At 41.1% G+C, this 17446-nt stretch overlaps 1 protein-coding gene across 1 annotated transcript; it reads right to left on the reverse strand.

Moving 5' to 3' along the window:
• Positions 1-5476: 5476 nt before the first annotated feature.
• On the reverse strand, positions 5477-10688 carry LOC308105097 (uncharacterized protein; the record flags this gene model as incomplete). Its single annotated transcript, XM_080455729.1, has 3 exons — positions 5477-5724; positions 6982-7095; positions 10481-10688. The coding sequence occupies 3 exons, from the start codon at positions 10686-10688 to the stop codon at positions 5585-5587; spliced, it is 462 nt and encodes a 153-aa protein (XP_080311855.1). The 3' UTR covers positions 5477-5584.
• Positions 10689-17446: the final 6758 nt, after the last annotated feature.

The following is a 17446-nucleotide window of genomic DNA, read 5'->3' on the forward strand; positions in this document are numbered from 1 at the left end:
CCACAGTATGTAAAACTAGTAGAGACGATATGTAGTGCAGGTAGACCAAAGCAACATGCAGTGTTTTGACTTTGCTGTGCGTTCAACCCAGGTTCAAGGTCACTGGGGTCACCGACATGGGGGTCACACACATCATGTGGACGTGAGGAAATGAGGATTAAAATATGACCCACCCTCTGAGGAAGTATATAGGGCAGTGGTTCTCATACTGTTTAATGTCAAGGACCCCCAAATTAATATGTATTTGACCACGCACGGACCCCCATCTGAAGATATTTTGACATCCAGATTTATTTGACAAGCTGCTTGTTAACTTTCTTCTAACATCAAAGACAAGTGTCCCAATGGGGTTTTGAACCTAGGTTTGAAGTTTCACTGGCAGTTGCACTAACTAGTTGGCTAAAGCACCAGGCCCACTAGGGAGCAGACTACTTGCAGCTACTTGGTCACTTATACCAAGCTCATGGAAGCGATGTCATTGGGCATCCAGGTGGCAATCAACTCTAGTCAACATAGCAGGTTCTGACAGGGGGTGGGACTAAAAAAAGCAGGAAGAAAGACAGTCTTGAGAGAGAGAGAGAGAGAGAAACAGGTGAAAACAGAGATGTTTATAAATTCAATAATCTGGTAAAAAGAGCTAGGGATTAATATCAGTGTGGATACTGTTTTTTGTTTATGTGTTTGGAGCTGGGTTTTCACTCAGTATTTCTACCATAACCAGCTGACATTAATAACTACAAGATGGACTGTGGCTGGTCAACTAACACACTAGCCTGGAGGAGAAGAGAGTGTGTGAGACATTTGAACACATTTCTGAGTGAGTATGGACGCTATCTGAGAACTTTAATGACATGGACATAGTGGTGGAAAAAGTACTCGAATTCTTTACTTAAGTAAAAGTATCAATACTGCAATGTAGAAGTACTCTGTTACAAGTAAAAGTCTGGAATTAAAAATGTACTTGAGTAAAATATACATAAAGTACATAAGTAAAAGTACTCATTATGCAGAAGGCCCATTTCACAAGTTCAAAATGTTTTGAAAATGGCCGATCTACAAGCTCACAATGCGTCGCATCACGACGCATTGTGAGCTAGTTACAGCTAGTTACAGCTAGTTACTTTACACCACTGACACTCTGTTTCTCTCTCCACCCTCTGCCACTCAGGTTGATGCCTCGCTGCATGTCTGGCTGACATCTCAGTGGATGTCTTGTCTTCTCACCACCTTCACTCATTAAGACCGGGAACGCATCTGTGTAACCACTTTAACCATTATTTTATACTTTGGCTATTCAAAAATAGCAGATCTACAAGCTCATAGCGCGGCACTATAACCTTGTAGATCTGCATTTTTTTTTTAATCATGAAAATGTTTGCACATCTTTGAATATATATATTTTTAAAGCAAACATTTGTAACTCAAATCTTTGCTTCTGGGGGGTCCCTGGAACAACATATTTTGAGATAGGGGTCCGTGGCCAAATACATATCATTTTGGGGGTCCTTGACATGAAACAGTTTGAGAACCACTGATTATAGCAACATAATTTTTTTTTTAAACAGACATTTGTAGAATCCCCCAGAAGCAATAAGATTTGAGTTACAAAATTAATGTTTGCTTTAAAAAATATATATTCCAAGATTGATTTTTCAAAAAATAGCCAAAGTATAAGATAATGATTAAAGTGGTTAAAATCTAAAATGACAGATGCTTTCCCGTTCTAAATGGGTTAAACTGAACCCAGACAAGACCGAGCTTCTCTTCTTCCCAGGTAAGTCCTGCCCCATTCAGGATCTCACTATTTCCATAGACAACTAACCTCCCCGGTGGCTTCTGTTGGTGTTGTCCTGTTGACAATCAGCTCTCATTCAGAACCTTGGTGTTGTCCTGTTGACAGTCAGCTCTCATTCAAGGCACACATTGCAGCGGCCACTCGATCCTGTTGGTTTACACTCTATAACATTCGAAGGATCAGACCCTTCCTCACCCAGGAGTCAGCCCAGCTCCTTATCCTGGCTTCAGTCATATCAAAACTTGACTACTGTAACTCGCTCCTTACTGGCACTTAAGCCCCATCAAATACTCGTTTTCAGGTCTCCCCCCTTTTCAGCTCCCTCCATTGGCTCCCAGTTGCTGCCTGCACCGAGTACAAAACACTGATGCTGGCCTGCATAGCAACCATGTGTGTGTGTGTGTGTGTGTGTGTGTGTGTGTGTGTGTGTGTGTGTGACGCATCTGTGTCATTTTAAGATTTCTTTGGCTATTAAAAAATAGTAGATATAACATTTGCAGCTTGTAGATCTGAAAATGAAAATGTGTGCAAATCTTTGTATATATATTTTTAAGGGGAACATTTGTAACTCAAATATTTGCTTCTGGGGGATTTGACAAATGTCTTCTAAATCCTAACAGTTTAAAAAAAAAAAACGTATGTTGAGACGTATGTTGACATGAAACTTTTTCATGTCAAGGACCCCCAAAATGATATGTATTTGGCCGCAGACCTCCATCTCAAAATACGTTGTTCCACAGACCCCCCCGAAGCAAAGATTTGAGTTAAAAATGTTCGCTTTAAAAAAAAAATATATATATCACAAATATTTTTGAATAGCCAAAGTATAAAATAATGGTTAAAGTGGTTACACAGATGTGTTCCTGGTCTTAATGGATTAATGTTAGTTGTTAACTTCTTTGAACACAGTTGTACATTAGAGGTGCAATCTGAATCACCCACAAAGGGCCGTAGTTGACCCAACATACAGTTGGGCGCTAAACTATAATAATCTTCCCCACCACCCCACAGGCCCCAGTGTGCGAACCGCTCTGGCTGCTCTGTCTATGGCTGTAGGTCAGGATCTGATCATTATTCTACTGTTGTAAAAGAGCAACAGTGAAATGAATGGATTGTAAATATCACTGTGTGCATCGGTTTGTGACCTATGACCTTTGTGTTTTACCTCAGTGTGGATCCATTGTTGAGGGAGTGGATCAGGATCCTGATGCAGGGAACTCCACCTTCTATAGACCATGCACACCCAGGGGCCTGTTCCTCAAAAGGTGAATTAAAAAAGCCTGGCCTTAAGCCAAATCTAGGCTTGACAAAGTCGGGTCCGAAAAGCCTCGTTTATTCCGTTCCTCAGACGCCAAGCCAGGCTGAAAAGGAGCAACTTTGTCGAGCTAGGCTATGTCAAGACAGGCTGTGTCCAGTCAGGATAATGAAGCCAGGCTGAATGGGCGGCGATTCGCCGGCGACGTATTTCTATAAAAGACCATGAACTCGAGCGCAGATTCCTTGAACTTGACCAATCACGGAGTCCAAAACCAGAGCAGCGTTCTTCTCTGTGGCTGAATAGCAGCACTGCAGCAGCTCATGAAATAATACAAGGAAGTAAAATGTATTTAAGCAAGAAAGGAAACGCGACCGCAATAAATAGATCCAGGGAGAAAGCATGGCAAAGTATTGTATTGTGTGTGTGTGTGTGTGTGTGTGTGTGTGTGTGTGTGTGTGTGTGTGTGTGTGTGTGTGTGTGTGTGTGTGTGTGTGTGTGTGTGTGTGTGTGTGTGTGTGTGTGTGTGTGTGTGTGTGTGTGTGTGTGTGTGTGTGTGTGTGTGTGTGTGTGTGCGCGCCACGCAGTCACAGCCACTTCAAAACTTCACTTTTCAAACTAATCTTCTTGACAGTTCATCAAACCTAACGTTTCTATTATTCTACTAGCTGAAGGGAATTCAGAAAAATTGTGCACTTGGTGACAAGTTTTAGATTTTTGGCATGGTGTTAGGTATGGGCATAAGGTTTTCAAATACCACCGCAAGCAAGTTGGGATCGCCCCCTAGTGGTGTGCTTGCAATGATTCCAATATTAGATTAGATATGATTGAAAATCCAAATAATTGATAGAAAATATTTTTCAATGGATTCTGTTAGTATTGGGCATGCTAAAAAGCATACTAAAAATCTAGGAAAATCTGAGTTGTGGAAAGGCATTATTTTCAAGATTGCGTCCGTGATGGCTGCCGGGAGCTTAAAATGTCTATAAGCTGGAAGGGAATATGTAAAAAATCATACACATTGTGCACTTGGTGACAAGCTTTAGATTTTTGGCATGGTGTTAGGTATGGGCATAAGGTACCTAACACCATGCCAAAACTCAAAAGCTTGTCACCAAGTGCACAATTTGTATGATTTATTTACATATTCACTCCCATTATATCACAATGTTATATGTTGTATTAGTACATAATAATATATATTTAACATATAAATTATATCTATAATATAAATGTAAATAATATTATGACATATGAATACATACATATTTGTAATATATAAATATATACACATGAGCCATAAATGAGCCAGTCCTTTCAACGGCTCTTTGAAAGGAATGGATCCCCAAGATCCGGCTCCCTTAAAAGAGCCATAAATCCAATCTCTACTGGCCACTCTGTGCTGCAGCGACAGAGAGACAGAGAGAGGGACACGCAGGGACCAACAAATCCAAAGCTCGCGCCCGAACCTCTAGTACAGTACATTTAAATGTAATGCCTAACAGTGCATATTGTGTAGAATTACAAGGCAGACAAATCAAACCAAAACATAAGCTAGCTGTACCAACACGACAGCTAACTCTCACGCACGCACGCACGCACGCACGCACGCACGCACACACACACACACACACACACACACACACACACACACACAAACAATGCTGTCAATTTCAGTCAATAACTCTTTCACAGATCCAATAGTTAACGGTTCCAGTACAACGTCCATTTTTCCATCCGCTATCTGTAGCTGATTCAAGTTTGAGAAACTCAACACAGTCTTCATCTCCGTTGTTATCCGGCTTATCAGGTAACCAGTAGCTGGAGGAGTAGGAACATTTACTTCATTACGATACCGTTACATTGATGGCTTTTCACTCTGAATCTTCAGTTTTTAAATTGTGACCTCAAATCATATTTTAGATATTAGATAGAAATGAACTGCATGGCGTGATATAGACAAGAGGCATAATTTTGTTTGTTACTGTGTGGTAGGTTTGTATTTTATTATCACATTTTGTAGTAATACCATTTAGAAAAGGGTGGCAAAGGAGAAATATGTTTAAATGTACTCAGATGTTTGTTGAAATGTACAAAATGAAGATGAGTCTTACGTTGGTGTGGTCAGTGGTGTTCCATCCACCCATTTAAATGTTCCTTCCTCCTCTATGTCAGTCAGACCCAGCCACACTCTCTCGTTTAAACTAATAAGAAAGTCCTGGACAAAAAAAAGCTGCTAGTTACTATTGTACTGTACAACAGTTTTGTGTCTCCACAAAGTGGAATAGATTACAGCACAGTACCTGTTTTTCTTTGCTGTCTATGACAATCAGGTCCGATCGTCTGTCTCTACAGTATTGTCTGCTGCCCTCCCAGGTTTTCCGCTCCCTAATATTGACGTGATAACAACCGCTGCCAAACTCAAATGTCTGCCATCCACATTGTTCTAACAACAAAAGAATGAACTTAGCAACTGTTCTCCCATTTGCTCAACAATGTGATATACAGTATTTATGAACAAAAACAGTTATGTCTCACTGACTACAAAGAAGGTCGTCTCGATCTTTAGTCAGGGTGTTTTTCTCTTTCATCAGGCTGTTTTTCTCTTCCATCAGGGTGTTTTTCTCTTTTTTCTCTTCCATCAGGGTGTTTTTCTCTTTCATCAATTCAGAATCTGCAACAAGGAGAATCAACAAACGGAGCTTTACATACAACTTTGTTCTGACATTTGTTTGTGTCTGTGCATAACTGTCCATGAGAAATGTTGTCTATGAAATGGGGCTGGAGTGTTCCGAGTATGTTTTGAGGACTGCATTAGGAAAGACAAAAGTCCATGGACAGTACACTGGACTCTCCATCCGTGTGTACACGCCCTGTTTCAAACATTACTAAACACCAGAAGAAAGGGTTCAATGATGTCCAGTGATGAGCCAAACAAAAACTGTACTGAATAGTTGACCAGTCAGTTAGCCTATTACAAAGGAGAAACCCATCTTGAGAAGCGAAACCGGTTAGAATGCATTAACCCATTCAATCCGGGAAAGCACCTGTGTCATTTTAGATTTTAGCTATACTGTATATCATTGCTGTCGGGCAGAAACCTCTTATCTCCATATTTTAACCTTTTTTCGCCCTAGTACTACAGCGTCACACAAACTCATCAAAAGTGATGCGTTTTGAGCTTGTATTTTTTCATTTGAATCCTGAAAAGTAACAGTTTTGGACATACAGAGACGATATATAGCAACATGAGTTTTTCAGAAAACTGTTTTTTACTGATTTAGTAGGCATTTTTACAATCGGTCTCAGGTCTAAATGGGTAAAAAACAGACAATTTTTTTTGTTCCATCTTCAGGGCTTAATACAAAAGCAAACACAATAACACATGTAAAACATATTTTTCTGTGATTGTTTTTTTAGACATCTATCTGAGTACATCTCCGTCAACTAAAGCGCCAGAAATGGCAATACAGTGGTACAGTAGACTCCAAACAGGTGACAGGTGAAGTCATAAAAATTGCAGTGTAGCTGGTCGTAAATTGCAGATGATACACCTGCTATTGCACCTCTCCTCTCACAGGGGCACATAGTGAGACCCCAAAATATCAAACGCACATGAAAAAACACGGCGCTTCACCTCCAGAAATAGTCAATTTGCTTCACGCCAATCCACCGGCCCCAAAATAGGGCCCAAGCAGCAGCCATCAACATTTGTGTTTTCATAACAGTATTTATTTTTACCTCCATATATTGTTTATAGAAGAGATTCTCAAACGTTTTAATTTCAAGGACCCCCAGTTTGGTATGTATAATTAGGCCACAGACACCTATAAAATCTCAGTTACAGACCTGTAAGGGTCCATTTGGTTCCTAACTATCAATTTAGCTGGACCCCAGTTTGAGAACCAATGGTTTATAGAACGATACTCACTGGTTATGACCAGGCTAATGATGGCAGCCAATAAGATTAGACACATCAGCCCCAGACAGACTGCAGCAGCTCTGGAACCATTCTGCTGTAACTCCTGAAAATACCTGAAAATGCCTGAAAATACATGGGACAAACCTTCAGATACTCTTTTTATAGACTTAAAAGGTAAGACCACTTTAGTAGAGGTTTGGGTTGTGTAGTTACCTTGCCATGATGTAACTCCAAAGGTGGGCAAGAAATAAAAAATAATTGATCCATTGATGAAATTGATAATTCTAAATATGCTCCTCATTGACTTACATTGTGCGGTAAAACAGCTCTCAAAGTCACTCTTTTAGCACATAAATGAACCCAAACAAAGCTGATTCAGACAATATAGAGCATCACCAAACCCAGTACTGTTTGTTTTTTTAATAAAAATGTCAACTTCCTGTTGATTTTACTATTTGAAGATCTGGATCCGGATCCGCCGTTCCAGTCCGGGTTTTCTACTTATTAAAAATGGCTAAATCAACAGGAAGTTGACATTTTTATTTAAAAAAAAACAGTACTGGGTTTGGTGATGTTCTATGTTGTCTGAATCAACTTTGTTTGCGTTCGTTTTTGCGCTAAAAGAGTGACTTTGAGAGCAGTTTTACCGTACAATGTAAGTCAATGAGGAGCATATTTTGAATTATCAATTTCTAATCAATGGAGCAATTATTTTTTATTTCTTGCCCACCTTTGGAGTTACATCATGGCAAGGTAACTACACAACCCAAACCTCTACCAAAGTGGTCTTGCCCTTTAATGCTGCACCATGTAACGTTTTTTTTTGTGATTACAATATTATGTAGTCCAATCTGCATGGTAGTATGTTAATACAATATAACTTATACAATTGGGGTGGTTGTATTTGGTCTCCCTGGTCTTCTATTGAGACATTTAGATCCCGTGTCTGGTTTGACATGACTGGGAGACAAGTGGTAATTATCTCCCCTGAGCAAGCAGGCAGGCTCTATTAGCTTGGTGGTAAAGATGTCATTGTCAGCACTTACGTAGGAGACCCAGGTTCAAATCCGGGGTAGAACAGGACATTTACAGAGGGTAGCTTTAATACTCTTTAGAGAATCCTAATCTGCGTTTCACACAGACCAGGCACAGAGCACAATGACTGTCCCCTTCTTAATGTCACCAGCCTGCACCCTCCTCCAGGCATTGTTAACCAGTGAAGTGAGCTGACCTGACTTTAAGCAGTGACCTAAACTGAAATCTACTGATATCGTACTGTATCTCCAAGTTCTCACCATGCACCATATTGTGAGCATGTACCGTAGATCTGCTATTTTCGATATGCGACACCATTGTAGGACAGATTATACATTAAAGGGCCTACACCATGAATTAAAACATATATATATATATATATTTAATATCATATTGTTTATGTCCCTCAAACGTTTTTCAAAAGGTTTGAGCCTAAATCAAGCCTCAGATATTCTCATTCCAACTAACTTCTCTCTGCGCTATTGAGCCAGTTTGTATGCATGTTATCTCCTGGTTCTGTGTGGAAAAAGTAAAAAAAAACAAATTCAGTGACACGATAGTTCATGTAGACACGGAAGGCAGAATGTTTATGTACTTCATTCACACTCCCCGGACCCCCCCCATTCGCTATCAGGTATACAGTCGTACTCCTTTAAGTCAGTACGTTCAACCTCTTGTCATTCTCATTCGCTTCAAGCTAATTACTCACGCCCTCATACCCACAGGGCAACTCGGGCGGTTCATTTAAGCAGCCTCTGTTCTCTGTTCAGTCTACGTACTTCGCTGTCTAAGCAGTGTGTTCAGCTGCTTGTTTTCAAATTCCCTCCACCTCCCCGGCCTCCTCCCCGTGGCATCTAGTTATTATTGTTATAGGTTGATTCTGTGTTGTACTATGATTCTGTGTATTGTACTGTGTTTTTGGATTGTACTATGATTGTGGTTGTTTAATTATGCATTGAAGGTTCAATGTTATGTTAACTGTATTTTATGCTTATATTTTATGCTTTCTGTCTCTCCTCTGTCTCTCCCTCTCCCTTTTTCCCCCGACACGGTCGAGGCAGAAGGCCGCCACCCTAGAGCCTAGGGTCTGCCTGACGTTTTCTCCCAGTTAAGAGGGAGTTTTTCGTTGCCACTGTCGCAAATTGCTTGCTCAGGGTGGGATTGTCGGGTCTCTTCTCTACATGTAAAGAGTCTTGAGACAACTTGTTGTGATTTGACACTTTTATTGAATTGAATTGAATTGAATGCTCTGCTCTGGGGATTTGTGATGGAATGATCTGTGACATGTTGCACAGGAATCTGTAATATCACATGAGCAGAGTCACACCGCCAAACTTGAATGCAATAGCTTTGCATATATGGGTTATGGTTAATATGGTAATGGTTAATAAATGGTAAATGGTTCATTAACGGTCTGGTTATTTCTGAGCTGAAGTGTCTAAATGAACTGAAAAACGGAAGGGATTGTACCCTGACGTGACGTCACGTCAGGGACCAAATCAGTTTGGCCTGTTTTGAGACCAATTTACAGAAAACCCCAGATTTGCTGTGAAAGCCTGAGTGTTCAAACTGGGGTATTTTTGGGGATAGAAGAGAGGTAGGGGAGACCAAAAACACACAAAAAAGAAGAAAAAGTAAAAATTCATGGTGTAGTCCCTTTAACCATACTAACGCCAGTGTCGCTATTTTGAGCAGATTTTCAAAGATTAATAACAAATCACATTTCAAAAACATTAAAAAACATAGCAGATCTACAAGCTCACAACACAACACATTATGACCTTGTAGATGAGCTATTTTTACTATTTGTCGTATGACAAACATAGTTGTTCATCCATGTGATCACCGATGTGCGATTGCATCGCCCATCCTAATTTAGAGTAGCCTACGTCATTGTTTCTGAGGAATCTTTATACAGGGCACTGTTCCTGGTTGTTCAAACAACCATTATTAACCATTATTGTTTGATGTGCATAAAACCTTTCTCCCCACATATTCAGAATTTATAATACCATTATTACTCATATTAAATTATAGGCTCATTCTTTGTTAGGTTTTATTGTTAAATTTACTTATTCTATGCTTTTATAATTCTAATAAGCAGCATATAAAAGACGATATAAAAAAATAAATCTTTTCACTGGTGGTTTTCACTGCACCTGAAAAGGTTACCCACCTCAGCCTTACGCCACCTAGATGTTTTTGGGGCAAAATTATAATATACCCACTTCTCCACTCCAGTCCAGACACGCTATTATTGTGTCTGTGCAACTGCACTTGTGCAACATTCATAGAGCCCTAATGTGTAAGCTCACAACGCATGTCACTTGCAATTCGTTGTGAACTTGTAGATCTGCTATTTCCACTATAAAAAAAAAAAAAGTATATATTGAAATGTTTGACAATAATGATAATGCCCAAATATAGGCACACCAGGGTTAATGTGTTAAATCATAGCAGCATTTATTTGTACCTCCATGTGGCTCTGGTGCTGTGTTCTTCTGCACGGCATGCTGCTGTCTCCCAGGGTCAGGTTCATCCGCAGAGACATAGATGTCCACTATCCTCTCCACCCTCTTTCCTCTGTCCTCCTTCTCTCTTCGGCCATATCTCACCTTCGGCGTCAGGTCTGGCTCGGCGTACACATTCAGCTCCGGCTCGGCGTACACATGCTCAGACATTCTTAGTTGATCTTCAAACTGCGCTCGTTGTCAAAAATGTTCTGGATAACAGAAGTCAACAAAAGAGGAAGAAGGAAGATAGACGCTGTGAGGGAATAGTGAAGAAATGTCCTGCAATTTCCTCTCATTTGGTAATGGCAGCCTTTTCTTAACAGCTTTAACCACTTGAGCCCCAGCATCCTTATTCTGGGGGGAACGTTGGCCGAAAATAGCTGATCTACAAGCTCACAACGCGTCGCATTGTGACGCGTTGTGAGCTTGTAGATAAGCTATTTTCAGCAAAGAGATTTGGTGTACAGGGAAAAGACAGTTGCAACTCAGGTCCGTTTCACTAAGTATAGAGGATTAAAGTTAAGGAGGTAGACATAATGGAGAAAATGTCACATTGTAATTTATTATAACTGTGCTGTGGTGTGCATTTCTTCAGCAGTGATAATGGTTAAATCACAGCTATCAATAGGACAGACTCTAAATGATGGCTTTATTCACTGTCTTGCAGGTTTCAGCGCATTAGGCTTAATTGGAAAGATGGTAGAGGTATTTCAATGAATGAAAGCTACCAATAGCATAGAGATTTGGCAAGCAGGTGGATGTCTCCTCCATTCAAACAATGACTCGTTTTTAAAAGTCAGTGTCTGTGCTGTCTTATGCTTTTAACAATGATTATATTTAATGCCACAATCTAAATCATATCCATACGTTAACTGCTCCTAACAGCGTTTTTGTGTGCAGGGGTGTGGGGTTTCAGATCCATGCAAGAGAGACGGAAACCTGGTTTGTAATTGTTGCTCATGTTCACAAGACAATTAAACTTACGAGTTTCAACTCTAGGCAACAAAGGCCCCTTCCGCAGCCTTCTCTCAGTCTTGTATAGAATCCCATTAACCAAATGATTTTGTCTTTTGTATGCCATATGCAGGTATGGAGCCATGATGGAGAGGATGCCCTGCGTTGTCCACACTCTTCAGCTCGTGGTTAACAACGTGCAGAAGGAAGCCTGTGTCCAGCCTGTGTCCAGCTGGACAAGACCAGGACGCTCGTGAAGCGTTTCCGCACGTCCTCACCGGCCACGGAGCGCCTGCTGAAGCTCTGCGGTCTGACTGTGATCAAAGACTGCGTCAGCAGATGGTCCAGCACCTACCTCATGATTACACGTCTCCTTCAGGTTAAGGACGCCATCGTCCTGGTTTCTGGAGACATGGGGTGGGACTGCCTCCTGCCAGGTGAATAGTCGCAATTATTTGAGATAATGGCAATTCGTTTTGCATAATGATGCTGTCGGCAGAAACCTCTTATCTCCATATTCGAACTTTTTGTGTTTTTTTCGTAAGTGAATGCCCAACTTGATCATACTACAGCTTCACACAAAAGCATCAAAAGTAGCAGATTTTGAGCTTGTAGATCTGGTACTTTTGGTATTTTTTTTATTTGAATCCTGAAACGGTTTTGGACATATGAGGTTTCCACCCGACAGAGACGATAAGTGCCAGTATCATTTCCATTCATGTGAATGAATTTGTCTGTTGAAAAATGTTCAGACATCTTCATACATAAATAAAAGAGCTTGTAGATCAGCTATTTCTACTGTTTATTTTCTTATTTGAAAATATGATTATTAATTTGTCCATAGCACATTATTTATTTAGATTTTTAATATCGGTATCAGTCATTGCCAGTCATTTCTGTGTATATTTAGGTTATTTGACATGGTTTACAAAGCCTAAAAGGCTCAATGCAAAAAATACAATCAGATCATTAATCGCAATTATTGTATGACATTAATGAATCATCGAGTAAAAATGTCATGATGGTTACAACCCCTACAGGTGAATGGAACAAGTTATCCGAGATCTCCTGCTGCCCTTTGCGGAACACACAAGGATCCTCCAGAGTGACACCATGTCGCTGTCCCTGGTCGTACCCGCCCTGCTCGACCTCATCGCACACCTCTCCAACTTCGTCTTCCTCTCGGCCTTCAGAGACCTCGGCACCCTGGCGCAGAAGATGAAGACGGACCTGGAGCAGCGCTCCGGCTGTTTCCTGGTCGCCGGCGATCCCGTGTTCTCCCCGCTGGCGCCTGCCGCTTGCCTCCTGGACCCCACCGTCTCGGACATCCTCGTCGACGGCTCCGACGAGCCGATCCAGGAGCTTCTGGACAAAGCGGAAGAGTACGTCACAGAGACGTTGGTGTCGGGAACGCAGGAACACGCAGACGAGACTGAGAAAGACGTTAAGGACGAGGCGAAGGAAGACGCGGAACCGTCCGCTTCCAAGCGACCCAGATTCAGGTTCCTGTCTGCGGCGAGGCAGTCCAAGCCTCGCTCCTTCAAGGCCTGCGTCAAGCAGGAGCTGAGGAGGTACAAAGAAGCGCTCTCCCACGGCGTACACCAAGACACTGGTGTTGAGTTTTGGCTGGCACAGAGCTCAGCCGCCTACGCGACCTTAAAACCTCTTGCTCTGGACCTTCTGGCCATGCCAGTGTCACAGGCCTTTACTGAGAGAGTGTTCAGTATCACTGGTGATCTTACCAGGGTCAGACGTAACAGAGCCAGGGTGATCTTGGAACGAAGTGCTTTTCTTAAACTGAATCAAGAAACTAAAAGACAGGAAAAAAACTGACCTGAGAACACAGTTAGTGTTTCTTTTGAAGATACTCAGCTTTTACTGTTTAACACTTGCGTGACTAAGCCATCAATGTGACCGATTTTGAGAATTTAAAGTGGATTATCTTCTCTCATGAAGCTCTGAGAAAGTTCCCCTTTCATGACTTTTCCTAAATATTTGTTTCAAATCATCTCCGTTTTTTTTTCTTTCTGAAACGTATTATAAATATGAAATATATACCATATATACCATCCCAGCCGTTATATTTCGGCTAAATTGACCGTTCTCCCCCTCTCTCCCCCAGACAAGAGCAGTTGACACCTCCAGACCCCCCGCAGAGCGGCCCGTAGACGAGCATACTCGCTGCTGCGCAGCGAGTCTATGCGAGTCTATGTTGCCATGTCTGCTTATTATAAGCGACTTTGGGCTTGTTTTTCACGTCTTTCTATTATTATTATTATTATTATTATTATTATTATTATTATTATTATTATTATTATATAATTACATTATAATGGTAATAATAATATAGCTACCCACGTGTTTTGTGCACAGTTTGCACACTGGGTTGTTTACAAGTTACTATAGTTCGGTTGCTGCTACTAGATTTATAGCAGCATTACATGACGGTCATATTATGACAGTCATGATGAAACTTCAACCTGTTTTTTGCACTTTCTCCATTTCCATGTACATCTACATAAAAGTTCGGATTTCAAATATAAAGTTCTTATTCCGTGGCCACGGATGTTACAATTTACTTCGGGTGGGTATAAGTACCCGTAACTTCTGTATTGTTCAATAAAAAGCATTTTAATCCGATTGGCGGTCATTTGCTCATAGAGTTATAGTGTATCAGAGTGCAATTACACCTCCCAACCGATAGGGTCACGTAGTTGAAAGCATGGAGAAAATACGGAGAAAATGGCCACCGATCGGATTAAAATGTTTTTTATTGGACAATACGGGAATTATGGGTACTTATGGGTTACCCGAACAGAATTGTAACATCCCTGGCCATGAGGTAAGCACTTTATATTTGAAATCTGAACGTTTGTGTAGATGTACGGGCTGTAAATGGAGAAAGTGCAAACACCAGGTGTAAGTTTATCGCTACATGCTAAGAAGCTAACGTAAGTTCGTCAGCATTAGTTTGGGCACTTTGGGGTCGGATTAGTGTTTTTGTTGGAACATTAAGCCGACACGCAACACCACGTTTAATGTTACGTTGTAAACAACCACCACCAAACCCTTTGTTAACTTATAACTCGATTTCTTTGTTTCCCACATTGCTTGCCTTCGGATAAAATCAAGCATTGTGTTTTGTTCTCCACATCGATGTAGCGAAAATGTGTCCATATATCACCTCTTCTCTTTCTCCTGAGCCCCGTGCAAAGCATTTTACCGTTTTATTTTGTAAAGTTTCGCTCTGAAATCTGAATCCTCCTGCCATTCATTTGACGGTGGTGTGACTCTGTGTGTGTGTATGTGCGTGCGCGGCTGCAACTTTAAAAGGGGGTGTGTGTGAGTGAGGAACAGCATGCTCTGCGCTGCGCATCAAAGGAGACGGGGAGTGACAAAATCATATAATAAATATATGATATAATATTTCGTCTCGTCTTTGTTTGTGAACTAAAATGACCATAGATTTTAGTCCAGTCTTTATTTAGTGAACTACATTTTCGTCTCGTCTTTATTAGTCAACGAAATTGCATAATGATTTAGTCCCAGTTATTGTTTATTCATGTGGGTGGTGGTCTCGTCTCGTCTTCGTCCTGAAAAATGTGCGTTGACGAACATATTTCGTTTCGTTTTCGTTAACGAAATCAACACTGCATGAGATCCCCACATACACAAATCACAAATCATGATGACATATAGGAGACAGATAGAATACACACTAGCCTACTGCTTCATGTCTCACTGTTTTCTCAGGGCACAACGCATGCAGTAACACTTTCATAGACCTGCCTGCTTATTTCTCTCTCATAATTTGGCAACCCATTTTCAACTCTCAGCTATTTAGAAGACAATGGAACCCCCCACTGTTTGGGGGAGAAAGTGTGAACTAGTCTGGAGCACAGAGGGGAGACAGTGGCCAATAGGATAGCCTGATTTGGGGATCAAAATGATCGTTTTTCAGGCAGTGTGGAGGATAATGAAACCTCAGTCATGCGAGTGTTAAAAGACAAACGAGCACATTTGTGTCTATTTTCTTTTCTTTGAATTTGTCAAGTTTGCACAAGTCATTAATGTAGTGCATTGTTATTATTTTTCACTGCTGTAAGGAATCTGTTATTCTGTTCTAGTGCTTTATTCAAAGTATTTCTTGTCCACAGCACTACTGTCCTGTCTCTCAAACACAGTGAGCAGATCAGAAATATGGAAATAATGTATCACTCTTAGCCTGACACTCAGCCTGAATTTTCATTTCGTTTCACTCCATTATTCAGTCTGAAAGCCCTCTCAATGCAGCGGAGTTCTGAGATGGGGGCGTGGCCAAAGTGGGACTCCACTATGAGCCAACGCGATTGGTTCATACTGGATTGTCCCGATCCCGATTCGTCGTACAGATTTACAACCGAGCAACACCCGCCTTCGAAAGCGTCACCAGACCCTGAATGCTAGGCAAAGGATTCAGGGGGTGGAGCCAGGCTATATCACTCTAGCACATTAGAGTGATTTTGAAGGGTGAAATAAGGTATCACTCTATAGCACATTAGAGTGATTTTAGTTTGGTGAAATAAGGCACCTGTGAATGCAGAATGTGTATGCAAAACCAGTTACCAAGAAATCATTAAACAATTGTGTTATTTATCTGATGGACTGGACTGTTTTTGTTCCATAGTCATGAATGGCATGGCTGTATCAACATTGGTCTTTATTGTTAGATCTTGTGTACAGGTACATAAGAGTACGACATTTCAGCAGCATAAGTAATAATCGTTATTAGAGAAAAAACTAAAAAGACGGTAGGCTAATTGTAATAAGGGAATAAAATAAAATAAAACAACTCTAGAATGAATGGGTTGATTTTCATGAAACGTTGGAATGATCAGCAGGCTGCCATGAAGAGATGATTCAATGTTGAGACACATTCGAGGTCAAAATTAGGTAATTGCTCATTTCAAGAACGGAGAGGCGAAGAACGAAAGATGTGTTTTATCGCTGTGATGTGAAACCTTGAAGGATTTGAACATTCATGGCTCTCAGGTTAAACGTGACGCTTAGTTTGTGGATTAAACAACTTTGGAGTCAAGAACGGTTCACAGCAAAACCTTCTAAAATTATCCAAAACACACATGTGTACACTATCAGAGTTACATAAACACTGAGGGTTTTTGTGTAGGGTTCAGACATGGTAAGAAGACAAACACCCTTTTTATTGTCTAAAGATATTTCAGTGTACTTTGATTCAATTTAATGACAACTTTTTCTTTGCAATTGTAACTGACTACAATTCTATTTAATGTGTCATTATATTACATAACTCTGTTACATGTAAATAGTTACTACCCCCCAGTAAACTCAAGCACCCAGTATCTCATTGAACATGTGTACCGTACAGGGTGGTCCGCGTCCCCCCCTCTTGTTTACCTTGCAGAAGAGCATGTGTCTGTCTGTCTGTCTGTCTGTCTGTCTGTCTGTCTGTCTGTCTGTCTGTCTGTCTGTCTGTCTGTCTGTCTGTCACGTGTTTACATTTTGGAAGTGGCCACATCTGAGCTGGCAGTGTCATCATTGTTCGCGGTGACATGGCATTTTGTGTTGGCAAGGAGAGTGTGTACAAACATCTCACACACACACACACACACACACACACACACACACACACACATACATACACATACACATACACATACACACACACACACACACACACACACACACACACACACACACACACACACACACACACACACACACACGAGAAAGAGAGAAAAGAATAGACAATGGAGAGAGAGACGCACACACACACACACACACACACACACACACACACACACACACACACACACACACAGAGAGAGAGTGAGAGAGTGAAATGGGGACAGAGAACTGGGCGGGAAAAACAGCTGAGGTCAGTTCTCTAGAAGATACAGTATCAGAATGGAGAGGGAACAGAGTGGGAAGCAGCAGCAGCCATGCTGGTGTCA

The sequence above is a fragment of the Gymnoscopelus braueri genome, assembly GCF_963280865.1.
Source record: "Gymnoscopelus braueri genome assembly, chromosome: 17".
Classification (NCBI taxonomy): domain Eukaryota; kingdom Metazoa; phylum Chordata; class Actinopteri; order Myctophiformes; family Myctophidae; genus Gymnoscopelus; species Gymnoscopelus braueri.